General features: G+C 39.8%; 1 protein-coding gene across 14 annotated transcripts in view; it reads right to left on the bottom strand.

Moving 5' to 3' along the window:
- Positions 1 to 209: 209 nt before the first annotated feature.
- The window catches only part of Liprin-alpha (PTPRF interacting protein alpha), a 193,394-nt gene continuing 177,311 nt past the window's right edge, over positions 210 to 16,292 (bottom strand). For 10 of the 14 annotated variants that reach the window (XM_074099389.1, XM_074099384.1, XM_074099386.1 and 7 more), the window contains 9 exons: positions 16,007 to 16,051; positions 14,150 to 14,342; positions 12,498 to 12,619; positions 11,573 to 11,775; positions 9,635 to 9,793; positions 8,460 to 8,574; positions 7,923 to 8,079; positions 7,162 to 7,278; positions 210 to 5,695 (listed from right to left, as the gene is read on the bottom strand). In XM_074099389.1, the coding sequence (XP_073955490.1) occupies positions 5,600 to 5,695; positions 7,162 to 7,278; positions 7,923 to 8,079; positions 8,460 to 8,574; positions 9,635 to 9,793; positions 11,573 to 11,775; positions 12,498 to 12,619; positions 14,150 to 14,342; positions 16,007 to 16,051 (1,207 nt within the window). In that variant the 3' untranslated portion in view covers positions 210 to 5,599. The remainder of the gene's footprint in view (positions 5,696 to 7,161; positions 7,279 to 7,922; positions 8,080 to 8,459; positions 8,575 to 9,634; positions 9,794 to 11,572; positions 11,776 to 12,497; positions 12,620 to 14,149; positions 14,343 to 16,006; positions 16,052 to 16,292) is intronic. The other 4 variants (XM_074099394.1, XM_074099392.1, XM_074099387.1 and 1 more) reach the window with 2 other exon arrangements.

The following is a 16,292-nucleotide window of genomic DNA, read 5'->3' on the forward strand; positions in this document are numbered from 1 at the left end:
ATTCCTTTGAAAGGAGATGTTATTCATCTAATACAGATTGAAAGTCACTACAATAACATGTTCCAATCATGAAGCTGTAAAAGCGGTTATTTTTTTACTTTTCTATGTGGGTATAAGTAGTCCAAAATTATCTCTGGACAAAAGGTACTTAATAATTATGACCATCCAGTACTGTAAGACCGTAAAGCATTGTTGAAATAAAACAAAACGTCTGTATCGTGTAAATTGTATTTACTTCTTATCATTATGCATAACGTACGTGTCGTTCGCACATTTGATAAATATTTTTACAAAGGTTACACAGTAGTTCAGATTACATTGGTCAAAATAATCACCGTTACATGATCCTGCGACCGGCATCCCGAGCAAGCCTTACACTGAAAGCATGGAATGTACGCTACACGGGAACACGGGTACACGACCGGCATAACCTGACAACTGCCAGCATACTATGCGATATATACTCCTAAACGAAGCTATGCAACACATGTACGCCAAATTATATACATCGGGATTCGCTAAAAAACTATTATACATTAATTCCTTAACGTGAAGGTAACTTAACTCTTTGGTAGCGAGTCACTGGGACTGGTTGTTCGTCGTTCGACCGCTGGAATGTGGACATCGGAATTACTCTAGTTATTGTTCGCTGCCCGCTCCCGAGGTGTCGAACGTTGGCACTTGCGGAGGAATCGGAACATTGGGGTCTAGACAATGGACGTGCGAGGCCCTGCCTCCCGCGGCGCCTCGGCGCGGTCGCTACGCTATCGAACGCTTTATACAAAACTGTTGCTACATCCAAAAGCTATACACTAACGAATAACTAAATAACCATCTTTTAAACGTAGTCGCATATAAAACTTTATGTAGTCGTTAATATTTCATTGATAATGAAACAATGATGTGTATGAATGATATAGGGACGCGGCGGCGTAAGCTGCCGCTCTCACTACCCCTACCACGGCCCTCCGGCGTTGGCGTTCCTTCAGTTGACTAGATATAATATCTACACGGAAATTCGATCAAATAAAATAAATCCACAGGATTCAGAAAAAAATCAAAGAAATACCTACGTTTTAGGTACGAGATACTTGAGGAGTACCGGAGAGCATGGCAACACCAACGTCGGACAGCTGAGTTTATTACTTTTAATTTTATAATACATACTTTATTTTTTTATACATTTTTAGTATCGCTAAATACAACTGTACTGTACGGTCGTTTTTCTCTGTTTCGAATTATAATTGTTCAAAGCCGTTCAACGACAACCATGTAAAAAAATGAAATTATTTGCATCTTTTTTTTTCAAGACAAAAGATGAATCATAGAAAAGACCTTTTTATTTACTATATAATAAAAGATCTCACAAAAAATGACGTGTTAACCACAGCGTTCGCGACCAAGAGGCATTTTTAGTTACGTTTCCAAAGTTAGCTAAGTTTTAATAACTTTTTAATATAATTTTCACACTGCGACCACACGTTACATTTCCTAATATTAATTAATACTGTTACTCGTTACACTATACACAGTTATTGGGAACCCTATTCAAAGTACATAGCAGCCCTTTCACGTTCACCTTCACGCTTTTAAACATTACAAACAAAATGTTGTGATTTCAGACAACCGATACAAACGCGATTTGAGGTAACAATTCCGTAACCAATTAGAAGATACAGCTCCGGCAACTAGCAATTAAAACTTAATAAATAATAATTCCTAGTTAATAAATAGTAAAGCGGTAAAATATTACAAATAATCGTGTAAAGTTTGAACACATCCTAGCTAGCTAAGTATTGCTATGTCCGCGATCGGATAGAAACGCTATCAAACCATATTTACAATATTCGCTAAATATAAAGACTCAAATTAAAATTGTTAAGCTATACAATTATAATCTTTATTTCATAATGTTTGCGACGTTCGCGCGACGCTGACTCAATTGATATCCAATTAAAAAAATAAATATAAAATGGCGTCGCGCGCGCGTCGCGTCCTTAGTATTTGTAAAGGCATAACAAAATAGATACCTAGCTACGGCGGGGGCCGACATGTGTCTAATTAAATAGAAGAATTTAAAACAACTGCATAACACTGTACACACAGACTAGTAACCGTGCGCCCGTCCGAGACACTGGTGAGCCTAAATGGTCACACAACGGAAAATCTGTATTCATAAGTAGTGAGAAATACGAAGTGTTTTAAAATTAATACAGAATATTTTAGTACATGGTTTTCAATTAATTTGACTGAACAACCATGTAAAGGTTTTTCATTTGATTCAAGGCAAATTCCACTTATGACGCGTTACGCTTTGAACATCGATGTATGCAAACACTTTTCAACCATAATTCACAAATCTCTAAAAACATTTACAGGACCCCCTGTTAATGTTTTTAGAAATTTGTGAATTATGGTTGACGAGTGTTTAGTTGTATAGTTGTACAACCGTATGCTAAATTATTCGAGATTAAATTTAGGACAAATTGCATAATCATTTGATTTTTGAGGTTATTTTTACCTTATCATAATCATAAGTTTCTCTTCAGAAATAATAAAATATTATTTGGCCGCTAGATCCAAAACATCTAAGAATAACTCGGTAGGTAAATGTTGGTTTAAATTGGTGTACAAGTTCAGAGTATTACTAATTACAAATCTTCCGCTGTGTAATCCCGAATTTTGCACATTGCGCTATAGAAGTTATTGTTATTAACGAATAAAATTTATCTAACGCACCAATTTATTCATACCTACGGGGGACTTAAATAAATTAAAAAGCTCTGTATTAAAATATTAAAATGTCAAGAGTGTGCTTTTTATAGTACATAATTTGCTTAAACTGAAAAATAAAATACATCGTGACTGTGCAACCAAAATGTTAAATTCGCAGATGTATAATTAAAATAGAATCTAAATAAAATTGTATTTCAACAGTATAGTTTTGTTTGTATGAAATCTTTATACTGATATAATACTATGTTGTTATGAACAGACAAACGGAGAGGCACACATTCAACTACATAAAGCTAGTATATACACACCTCAGCGAGGCACTTGGTAGACAGGTAATTAAACCCTTATTTTAAGATTAGGCAAACAATTTTTAGTTCAAGTACTTGTTACTCTAGTATAAATCGCATCTGTCCAATCTTAAAAAATAAGGTAAAAGCTTTATTTAGACGGCGCGAGAAATTTTGCACGAGTTTAGTCAGTCAATTTATTTATATTATAAATGATCGATATTTTACTTAATAATACTGTGACTAGAACACATTGCAGTTATTGGTTTTGAAAATTAAAAAAAATGCTTAAATGATCAGTAATGGCCTTAGGGAAGGGCGCGGTTGGGCTTCCGCCCAAGGATTTAAAGGGGCGCCTGAAGCCTATACTTTCTAGAAAATTTCCAAAAGTTTGGGAGCGCCGTGGAAGTCGCGCTAAGGGCGCTGGAAGTACTAAAACCGGCACTGTTAATGATAAACCATTGTCAGACTCTAAATACTATTCTTGGTCAAAAATACACCCTAAGACTATTATAACAAGCCCAAACACGTCTAACGTTGTTATGTTATGGAGTTCCACTGTCTAGCTTCCGGCTCCATCATCAGACCAGCTCGATGGTACACCTTATTATCATCAGAATTACTCATAATTGTTAAATTTTGTGTCAATGCCACACTAGCAAGTTCAGAGATTCCATTGTATACATAGATTACACGCGAAGATTATAAGAGCGCGTTAAAAAGCAAAAAACTAAGGCGTAATCCACCCATCCATTGAACCCGATCTCTCGGCAACTAGTCCCACCGCCAGCGAGCAGCGAGAAGAGTGTTTTAATATGAAAATTTTATTGCTTTCATCAATATGTCAACAAAAAAAAACTCTTCTCGCTACTCGCCGCTGGTGGGATCAGTGCCCAACGCTGGCTTACACAGCGAAATTTTCCAATGTGTTCTAGAGTCAGTTGCTATTTTTTTAATTTGCAAATCTTTGGTCGACCGTCCATATTAATGTACAGCAACTCGCACGATATTTATCGCATCATCTAAATAATGCTAAAGGCTCGGGAATTTGCAAACACTTGAATGTTTTAAAGTTCGCAAATTTTCTTACTTGCAGCCCATTAGGCACACCTAATTTGAATAAATGTCCAAACCGAATCGAATTTCCGAACGAGATTATTCTCGTAAAAGTGTCTACATACGTCCTTATTATTGAACTGACCGAGAGACAGTAGTGAGATGAAAATGAGAACTTCATTCTCATTACTAATCATTAATTAAACCATTGCTTCGGTCGGAACGACATTTGGGACGAAAGTAGCAATGTTAAAGTCTAAATATATTAGTCAATTTGTAACTAATATTTGGCATCAGAATATGAAAGTGTCCAATACGGTGGCTCGATCTTTAGACTTAGGTCATTGATCATAATGCAAATTAGTTTCTAGCTCAGCTGTTACGTTGGATTTCTTTCTGCGCTGATAACTGTAAGATTGAAAAGTGTGCCGATAGAGGAGCCATATCCTAAGGATAAAAACTCTTAAATAAATACAGATAAAAAAAATTGAACCAGTAGATATAAAAAGTCAAACGTCGCTTTAATCGTAGATTGGATTCTAATATGTTTTAATGTTTATGTTTTAATGTTTATTTGGGCACAAACGGTACATGGTTCTTAAAAATAAACAAATTACAATTTACATAAACCAATAAAGCTGCCAACACTTACTGATTAATTTAAGTAAAAGTAAAATGAACGGGAAATAAAACTGAAAACAGGTTTGTTGGCTAAACACAAATACGGTTAGCAGTTAATTGAACAAAATATTTAGCTGTTATGAATTATTTGCTCAAGTTTAAAGATCATGGCACCGATTGATGTATCTATTTGTTTTTAGTATTCATAAATATCGGAATAAATGTTAAGTACATAGTAAATCTACAGTATCAGAGCACTTTTGTATTTATATATTATATTATAATAATATGTAAAGCATTATTCCGCTACAACTGGTTTTATTATAGTTTATAACAATAATGACAACTTTTATTGTAAGTATCAACAATGATTTAAACAATGGCAACATTTTGCAGTAAAGTCGTGTAAAAGTTGTTTTCAAATGAATTTATTTTATTCCTACTTTATTGTTACTCTTATTCTGTGAAATTTGTACTAGTGTTAAAAATAAATCAACAATGCTATATCAAGCACTTTCAATCTTCAAAACTTAAAATCGTATACGTCACATAATTGCTAGATGTAAATTTTACTACAGAATGTTACCACATACAGATTTAAAAAGTCGACAAACCCGCCTATACAAAGGCCTTTCACGAGAATCCATCATCCATAATTCTATGGAAGTAAAAAGTATATCACTTCGAGCAGTTTTGTACCAACGAAAGTCAAATAATTTAAATTAAATGTTTGTTCACCACCGCACTATCACTGGCCACACTGGTTGGCTTTTTTCACGCTAGTGGCAAAGGCTACGGTCGTTCAGCCAGAAGTGTCACTCACGTAAGCCTAACCTTAGTGGGGGGTTGGTGGTGGTTTGCAGGCGGTTAGTCGTGGGTGTTTAGTTCATGGTGTGGTGTCAGGAAGCCGCTGCGTGGTCGTGCGGGAGCCGCGCCGCGCGCTCCGTGCCTGTCGCCAGGAGATTTCCAAATTCTACTTCGAGGATTTGCCGCGCCTGAAAAATTAAACGATATTTTTTATTAATTTAGTCGTTGGCCTGACAAGGAAAAGAAAAGAAGGAAAAAATAAAATATGCGAGAACATAGGTTAATGAAGGTAGAAATCGTGCTAGTGTGAAATTGTCCTCGTTTTATAAGTAAACCAATTGGAAAAGTGTACTTGCTTGGTTGAATAAGGAATTGTAAATTTTGAGAAAGTACATTATTTCAGTTCAGAGAGCATGCTTTACGTGTTTTATTTTTTTGAATTTTAATTAATTTATTATGGTATTATGCGAGTGTCTTTGTTTTATTTTTGAAACTTTTGTATCCCGTGAAACCATATGACACAGAAAAAAAAAGAGACCAGCGCTCTCAGTGGTCTCTTTTTCTGGTTTTTTGCATCCATGTCTCTTTGTATTTTCGTTAAAGTATTATGTTCTTTTATCTCGTGTTAATTGTAATTATTGTGGTGTGTATTATTATTATTATTTATTCAATAAGGAAAGGTAAATTTTTTACATAACTAATTTCGCCAAACTATGACGTTTATTGGCGATTATTTGCGCTCATTTTAACAATTGTACCCTACTTAAAAAACTTATCTACTTAATGTTTTGCGAATCAAATTTTTCTAGCAAAAACTTTTTTTTTTTTTAAAAACTTACACTAGTTATTCTTAAACTAACATACTTTCCAAGCATTTACTAACGATTTTTTATGAATGTCTTCTCTCTATTCCGAAATAAAGACACTCGAATTTGAATTTAGAAAAACCGGCGCATGGTGATTAGTAAAGTTTCGTGATTTTTGCCGAAATCCTAATCAAGTGCGGGTTGTTCGAATGACACCCTAAACTTTGGTTCACTTTTGACCGAGAACATCGAGTTTTTTTTTTGCTATTTTTTTTATTGATGTAGGAAGTAATAATAACAATACATTAGAAATTACAATACATTATTTTTGATCAATGTGTGGGAGGGCAGCGCCGTCGTCAAACACAAGCCACCTGGCAGCGCAGCGGGCTTAACCTCGTGCGGCCCAATGTGCAATAGAATGTACACAATAAGTTCAAGGGAATTAGGAATCTATGACAATGTAACAAAGTAAAAAATCTTTTGCTTTTCTATTGTTTTACACCATGGCAGTTAGACGGAAGTATGACTTTATTCTCGAAACAATTAGATTCTAATTGCTTTGTCAATTTTTTCAAAATATTTATATGGTGGGCTTCAGGAGGCTAAATCGGTGCCGTGTGCCGCGGATGCACATGCTGGTGGCACGTATGATGGCAACACTTATCCTGGCTTAAAGCCAGCCCAGTATTGTGGTCAGGGAGCGATTCCATTGTTCTGAAATTGCTTCTCCTAAGTGTTTGACGAATGAAATAATTATTACTCATTTCCTAGCGTGATAAGTCCTGGTTATGGTAATAGTTATGCAAGGTGGTGTTAAGAAGCCCTCGCTACGCTCGCACTCGTACCTGCGTGTTCTGCGTGGGTATTTGCAGCGCGAGCGCCATGCTGTTGCCGTCGAAGTTATCGTCGAGGGCGATCAGTGCGCCGTGCACGCCGCTCTCCACTAAATTATTAGCATACTCCTGCAAAATACAAAAGATTATGTAAGTAAAGTTAGCCTCGCTTTCCTTGGCTTCCGAAATATACCTACTTTATTATTTGATAAATAAGAAATTACACAAAACAATTGCATAAGTTTTTGGTAAAAATTTAATTTTTAATACAAGCTTTTTTGCTGACTGTACTTGTATTGTCGCCCAAACTACATTTGCATGCCAAATTTCAAGTCGATGCATTAACCGTTGAAGAGTTCCGTCCTGTGTACCAGGATGTCACTACCAGATTATTGTATTGTCACGCAAGTTTGGGTTTGGGCTCCACAGAAAACCAGCGTTGCTGCACATAATGTGCGGCAACACATGCTGAGTGGAGACCCTTTTTGGTATCCTGCCGTGTCACCAAGTAACATAGTTTTAGTGCTAGTTCTAGTCTTAGTTTTAGGTGGTACTTATGGAGCCAAAATAAACCTTTCTTTCTTTCAAGTTACATAAGTACACCAAATTTCAAGTCAATCCCACTACTGAAAGTTTTGGTCGAATTTAACTTGCAAGATTTGATTACAGACAACAGGACAGGTGAAACTAAATAGAAGCTTGTAAAAACCGCGGCGCTGATCCTCCCGCATCGTAAGGCAACTGTTACTGTGGCAACAGGCTGCAGCTCTGACCTTGAGGTTGATGGACATGAGCCAGCGCTGCAGACGCTCGTTGCTCCAGACGAGCACGTCCCGGTTGCAGTGGTCCGCCGCGCGGCGCCGCTCCTCCAGCGCGCGCACGCTGTAGCCCACGCGTTTCAGGCACGCCACGCCGAAGTGGAGCGACGTTCTGGAAAAAGAACAATCCTGGTCACGGCACCACTGTAAGGCGCTACTACTAACCGATACCACTACCTACCAGGTGTAATTATTTATAGTTTAAAATAGCACAAAATATGTATTTCACCATACTTGCTCGTAAGCAGTGTCGTAAAATGCAGGCTAACTTCGTTGAAAAGCGATGAACAATACCCAATGACCTTTTACTTTATGTATTACGCCTAATTGCGCAATGAGTTTAATTTATTTACACACAATATACTATTACGTAAGCATGGGGACGGGGTTTGAACTCTTACTTTTGCTGACAAGGGGCTGGGATGGTCAAAAACTACAAAAATTATGCTAACGTGCATAGATCACCTCAATCTAGTAACAAGTAGTACGTACCTGTGGAAGCTGTCGACCATTTTGAGCTGCGTGCGCAGGTCGCGCTTGGTGAGGTGTTCCAGCATGCGCGCGTCCACCAGACACTCCATGAACGTCGTGCGGTACTGCGGCAGCCCTGCCACAACACAATACAATACAATACAAATATGTACCCCTTAAGCCCTGTCCACACTGAAATTTATTTCCGCGCGAATTATGTTCCGCGCTATACATACAATTTATTTGCAATATTTTTACCTCCAGTCCGGATATTCGTATAAGATTCATAGTGTTACAGAATTGCGAGAAAAAAACCGCGCGGAAAAAATTCGCAGTGCGGACAGGGCCTTAGAGCTAGGCCGCACTGCGGCTAAACCGCCGCGGTTGTTAACCGCGTGACTTTGTTTACTTGATTCACAAAGTCAAGCGGTTAAAAACGGTGACTTACTAAAAATAAACGGGCACAAGTGCCATTATAACTCTATAGAGTATATTTATATTTGAGATGCTCACAGCAAGCCTTTTCATTTGATATTGTAACACGATATGGTTTGTATTTTTTTTCTCATTTACCTCCCAAAAATGGCCCCTATGTTTATGTTTCCAAAGCTTGTGCGGCGCAAGCCGTTAGCACAATACAAGTAATAGGCAGTAGTTCGACTTCATACTAGCGCCCGAATCGACGCACGCACACAGCCAAGCGTCATTGACACGGCCGCTAACCAATCTTCGCAAGACAAAACTACGCAGTGCCACGCCGCGCGCCGCGCAGTCCGGTCGCTGGTCGCGTGCTGTGTCGCGCCGCCCGCTCTATTCGCCCCCGTTTCGATTCCGTAACGTGGCTATAGCGCTCGGTACAACTTCATAAGAATGAGATTTTTTTATGTGATAAAATTCAACAACAGGTCGTTTCGAACTTGCCGACTACACTAGACGCATTTTTTTTCTATTAACAACTTATAATTTAATTAATAAATAAATAATCATAAAATTAACATATGTCTTATTCCTACACATAAAACTACCCACATAACAATAAAAATCTACACACATCTGTTTTACTTTTGGTAGACGCCAGCCAACCCTAGCGCTCCGCCCAGCCGTAGGTATAAATTTCAAGAATACGGCTGAGTCAATAACTTATATTGTGCCGTTAAGTGGCGTCAGGGACTTGTCTACTGTATGGGGGCACTGACCTAGCGAAGGCAGCCAGACGTTCCCGATCCACTCGTGGTTCATGTCCCCGAAGGCGAGCGCGGCGCAGGCGGTGCCGCGCGGCGCGCTGGGTGACGTCAGAGAGACCATTTCCTGGATCGCCAACCGCAACTTCAGCCGGTGCAGCGGGTTGCTAATGCCTGAGGAGTACCAACACAACACATCTTAACCTCTTCACCGCCACAAAACAAACGAAGCGTCGTGCTCTGTACGCCACAGAACCAGCGACAAATCAACTTGATTTTTATATCTATTGCAGAAGGATTCATTTCGAATTGAATGGCTGTCACGACTAGATGACTGGGGCGGTGAAGATTAACTACCTATATCTTGCTACTCGGTAGAAACCTGTTGCAAAATATCTAGATAAGGGCAGCAGCGTTTTTTAGCCCAATTGGCAAGTGCATGCGCAGGACAAGGAAGAGTGGAGGAGGAAAGAGGACGCCTTTGACCAACAGTGGGTCATATTACGGGCTACATAAAAAAGGGCAGCAGAGTCCCTGCGACAGGGTGCTATTAAATATTACTTGTCAAGGTATAAAGGTGCAGTTTTTTAACAAGGATTTATAGTTGCTGAACAAGGAGAGTTGCAAGCAACGGTGGATACAAGTGGGAAGTTATCGTTCTCATTGTGGCGTTTCAAGGGGGAGATCTTTGTTCAGCGGTGGACGTCTACCGGCTGATGGTGATGATTTAACTTGCAACTTTCCCATGTTTATTTGCAAATCATTTTTCTACTTCTTGGTTTCTGATTAAGCTGATTTTTGGGATACTTATGTCAGGTCAGATAGGTGACAGTAAAATAATCTGGTAGGGAAATTCTGGTGGTCCCGCTAGGATCGTTTCCGCAGGACGTAGCTCTTCAACGGTTAATTCTAGTTACAATATATTTACGTAAAGTAATGCAACTTGCACGATGTTTCTTGTTAATATACTGAGCGACAAAAAAACTGGCCCTCAAATGTATGCAGTAATAGGTAATTTTGTATGTAGAGTGGGCCATGTGCCGCTCAGTAAATAAAGGCTACGTTTCAAGTGACACTTAATCATCCCTAACCGATCTCCCTCTGAATCTCTGATCTCCCAGGCCCCCAAGACACAGGTCTTTACCTAGATTGGGGGTCAGAACTTTCCATACTCATTGAACATTGTATTTTGCTTCATGTTGATTGTAAAATAAATCATTTTTTATTTTTTAATCTCGTGGTCGGAGAGTGCGGACATAAGGGCGCAGGACTTGACGTTTGCGCGGCAGGCGGCCACATACCAGGCCGTCAGGCCCACTCACAGCTCCAACCAGGCAACCACCATGGGCCCAAAAGTCCAAACTCAACCGTGATTCGTTTTTTGAGATAGCGCCTTTTGGCTTAGGAGGGCAGAATGCAATTTGCACGAATTTCTTGCAGATCTAAAGGCTGTGATTCAAAAGACTTTTCGTGTTCCCTCACCGATCTCCCTCCGTATCTTCGCAACTTGCACGACATTTGGCGACCGGATGGACGACCGGATGGCTAAGTGGTTAGAGAACCTGACTACGAAGTTTGAGGTCCTGGGTTCGAATCCCGGCCGGGGCAGATTATTGTGTGAATAACACGTATGTTTGTTCTCGGGTCTTGGATGTTTAATATGTATTTATCTATATAAGTAAAAAAAAATATAACTGTTTATTTCATAACAATTTTACAATTAGTTAAATGATATTCCTAGCTAATCTTTATTTTTAAAGATTTTAGTTGCTAGGCTATGAGTTGTTCTTAATAAGTAAGTAAGTATGTTTATCCGTTGCCTAGTATCCATAGTACAAGCTTTGCTTAGTTTGGGACTAGGTCAATTGGTGTCAAATGTCCCATGATATTTATTTATTTATTTCTTGCTGTTTTAAGAGACGTTATGACTGAAAAGACTTTGTCACCCCTCACCTATCTCCCTCTGTATCTCCTGGTCGGAGAGCGCGGACATGATGGCGCCTGACTTGACGTTGGCGCGGCAGGCGGCCACGTACCAGGCCGGCATGCCGACCCACAGCTCGAGCCAGGCCACGACCGTGGGCCCGTTCCACAGCGCGAACGGCGTGCCCGCGCGCATCGCCTCGCCGAGCAACTCGTGACGGTAGTCGCGATCCCTGACAACAAATTATTTAGGTTCATGATGTACTAGAGTTTACCCCCGGCTTCGCGCGCGTAAACTATTCGATCTGGTACAATTCAAATACCGGGATTTCAAAAAAAAATCCCTGGGAATACCCAAAATTTATATCGTGGTCTTCATTGAGGTTGTGTTAAGAACAACTGTCCAAAATTTCAAGACTCTAAGCAAAGCGGTTGAAATTTCAAGATTTTATCCCTATCCATGGGAATATCGGGATAAAAGTAGCCTATGTGTTATTGCAGATGTCCAGCTATGTACATACCAAATTTCATCCAAATTCGTCCAGCCGTTTTAGCGTGAAGGAGTAACAAACATACACACACACACACAAACATAATATAAGTAGGAAGTAGGATTATAAATGCAAAAGTTTGTGAGTATGTGTGTGTGTTTGTTCCTTCACGTTAAAACGGCTGGACAGATTGGGATGACATTTGGTATGCAGATAGCTGGACATCTGGAATAACACTCAGGCTACTTTTTATCCCGATATTCCCACGGGATGGGGATAAAATCTCGAAATTTCAACCACTGGGTTTAGAGCCACACAATTTGGCACGTATTTATAATGCAACATCACTGACCACGATATAATTTTCGGAAATTCCCACAGCAATTCAGTACAATCCCGGAATTTAAAATCTTTTGATTTACGCGTGCGAAGCGGCGTGTAAACACTCTATACATAGTACTGACTTGGTCTTAGCCCTCGCGTAGTCCTGGTGCGGCGGCGCCGGCGCCTCTTCATCGGCCAGCGAGGACAGCCCCAGCGAGGACGCCGACGACATCGAGCGGGAGCCCTGCCCTTGCCCCTGCATCTGCGCGACAAACGGACGAGGTTACATGACAACTATCGGGTCTCCGGAAAGGACGCAAGATTTCAATTTGCCGCCATTTTTGTATTTTAGTGCTGGCAACCCTAAAAAAAACTATTTGACAGCTGAATGTTTAGGGTTTGTAAAAATGGCGGGTTATACGAAAGATCAACGCGTTTTTATTATTGAACAATATTTCAAAAGAAGTTTGGCGTGTACGGTTCGAAAATTTCGTGCAAAATATGGTCGGAATATTGACTTGACTTCATCAACTGTGAGCAGATTGGTTGCAAAATTCAGGGAGAGTGGATCAATTCATGATGTTCATTCCACTAGTCGTCCAAAAACAAGCCGTTCAAATGGCAATGCTTTAAAAGAGGAAATTCGACGCTGCATTGGATAAATTCAGCCGCATCTATGCAAAATGGTCATAGAAAATTTTGACAAAAGAGTGCGTATGTACCAGTAAAGCCTAGGAGGACATTTGCCTGACGTATTATTCCACAAATAACCCTATTTTATGTATTTCAAGATTTTTTATACAAATATATTATAACGAAAAAAAAAATGTGTAGTTCATCAATTTCAAATCTTGCGTCCTATTTGGGACACCCTTTATATAAGGTGATGGGCAGGCTATATAGCACGGAGAACAGATTCCCGTTGGAGCCGAAAAGTTCTCGAGTGGAGTTGGAAAGATGACCTGGTTAAAACGACTGGTTCGCTGTGTACCTATCCAGGCCGCTTCCAAACGAAGCCACGGAGGTCTATGGGGGAGGCCTATGTCTAACAGTAGCCTTAAAGTCTTTTTGTATTTTTTATTTCAACTCCAAAAAGTTGAGAAATGAACAGTAATTTCAGCGAAAAATTAGAGTTTTTTTTAGGCTTGCGTAGATGTACAAGGAAATCTTATAGTTTCGCCACGTCCGTCTGCCTGTCCACGGCTTAGCTTAGAAACTGTTAGTAGTAGGAAGCTGTAATTTCGTACGGACATACATATTAACTAAGCAGATAAAGTGGTAAAAACATTTTTTTAGGGTACCTCCCCACCTGCCCTATACGTAAAGTGGGGATGTATTTTTTTCGTCCAAGAGATAGGTATGTTAGCGACATTTCTTGTCTGGGTGAGCGGTTAGTTCCGAAAGAATGTGACGTCTCTCGATGAGAGCGGAACATAGATGTTGCTACTGCTGCTGCTTAAGTAGCGTAGTAGATAAAAAGCAACCTGAGATATGTATGCATAGGAAAAATTCGTGTCTAGATTGCTGTCCAGCTGTGGTGTAGGGGTTATAGCACGCAGCACGGATTGCTGAGGACCTGGGTTCGATTACCAGCGCTGGTCTAGTTTTCTGGTTTTTCTGTGCATCCATGTCTCAGTTTGTATATTCGATATGGTTTCACGGGATACCCGTAAAAGTAACAAATTTGTAGTTGAAATAAAAAATACAAAAAGACTCCAAAAAACCAATCATAAAAAAACGCACAAAACCCTAGCCCGCTCCCATGCGAGCTCCTTTCCTTTCTGGCACTCACCGGCATCCCAGCCTTCTCTTTTTTGCTGAAGAACCGCCCCAAGCTGCTCTTGATGCCGCGTTTCTTCTGCTGGTGCATAGAGGCGATGGAGACCGCGGAGGCGGCCGCCGCGACCCCCCGCGGGAGGCCGGGGGACGCGCCCCCGCCCCACGCCGGTCCCGTCGCGAGACCGCCCAGGGACTCTTGGCTTGAGCTGGAAGAAGTGCAGGAGATTAAGCCACGTTATTAAAGTTATGTTTCATCTCTCCTGTTCGGAAAGTTTAATTTTCACGGGTGGAAATTGCGTTTTCATCTCTAGGGGGGAAAGTAAATTATTCTAATTCTTTTTTTGTACTATTTTACTTTCCTCACAGTCGAAATGAAAAGTAGTGTCTAACTCGGGTGAAATTACCCATTTCCCCTCGAACTATTGGCGCTCTCACTTCGTTCGAGCACCAGAAATATCTCGGGTGAAATGGGTCACTTTCCACCCTTGGTTATCAATCTACTATTTCATAGCCTTTATATTGTCACAATGCTGGGCAAAAGGCCTCCTCTCCTGACCTCCACAACTCCCGTTCTGACGCTATGACAGGTCTGTCCTTTCTTGTCCTTTTCGTTCATGTCCAAATCTTCCTGCCATCTCTTCACGGTCTGCGTCGGCGTCATTGGCCGCTCTCCGGCACCCACCAAATAACAATGTAAGCCCACCTTTGTGGGTGCATGCGACGGAAGCGTTCAGCCCAGTCCCATTTTAGCCTAGTTTTTTTTTTTTTACCAATGTCGGTATTTTTATTATTAATCCTCCCACACCATTTTTGAGCAGTGTCCGGCTAAGTTATCGGCGGAAATCAGTATTTGAAACCGAAACTTATTCTATTTTTATTTTATACTTGCGTTAATTTTAGCTGTTGCAAATATAAGTATGTATTTGTGTTCATGGAAGCGATTTATTCCAGATAACATTTTACGAGTTTTAGAATTTAGAGGAGAAGGTCTTAAATTGTATAAGGTGCTAGCACTATAAATATACTAGCTTACAGATTAAGTGTGAATAATACTATAAGACTACTCGTTAATTTTTAAACTTATATACGAGTATATCGGCTGATTTGTTTAGTTTACTGTAATCTAGCTAACAAAGCTTTAGCAGTGCTTTACAAAATGGAATTACTAAAGCACACACTACTATGGATGGGGTCACACTATTTAAAAATTTAACATACCCGATGTTTCTTGCATGAAATTGTTGCCAGATGTAATAATAATAGACCAACGATTTTAGTAATTCCATTTTATTTGTGTTGTCTAACGCAATTTATTGCACGAGTATCTTTGACACCAAAATGGATGAAAAATCACTCCTAAAATAAAATGTAATTTGTACTTCACTGATATTTTTGTTTTGACATTGATGTTTTAGGTGTATATTTAAATTAGAAGTGTTTCTAAAATCTATGCAGATCAAAAACGATAAAGACGAAAGCTTTAGATCCACGAAAGTCATACTCTAGATTTTCTAATTGCCACATTTCTTTAACCCTTTTTCAGACCCAATCAATTTAAACAACCATTGGTCGGTTATCGGGGTGAAAAATCGGATTTTGTCGAATCTTTATGTAGATGACATAATAACTCCTGAACAAGGGTTAAATATAGCTCGCTGACTTCACCAAGCACGGATGATAGAACAAATGGTTATCCAATATTCTATACACGTTTGATTTCATGCAAAGCTTGTGCGGCACATAACTAAACTGACTTTCAGGGCAGTCACAAGGCGCGTTTGTAATATCACCGTCAGACAGACTCTGTTGCTGATGGTTAGAGACGTAAGGCCTGATAGGGTAAGTTCCTGTGTTCAAAATATTTGAGCACCTGTGAATCGGGATCCTAGCCAGCGATCCTGACATTATTGAACTCCTGGGCGGCGTGGAAGAGAGAAAGATTAATGTGGTTAGTGGATGTCATACAGTCACGAACTTGGATTGTTGAGGCACTTAGCACTGTTTGAAGTTTGGCCGTGTAATGATATTCTGGTTTATTAATGACAATATTTACTACGAGTTTGTATAACTCTGCTTAATTATGAACAGCGGCGAGTGGCTCAACAATCTCTGTTTGCGATGGTAACTTCGTTGAAACACAAAGTGACCTTGAAAAT

The sequence above is a fragment of the Choristoneura fumiferana genome, chromosome 16, assembly GCF_025370935.1.
Source record: "Choristoneura fumiferana chromosome 16, NRCan_CFum_1, whole genome shotgun sequence".
NCBI classification, from domain to species: Eukaryota; Metazoa; Arthropoda; class Insecta; order Lepidoptera; family Tortricidae; genus Choristoneura; species Choristoneura fumiferana.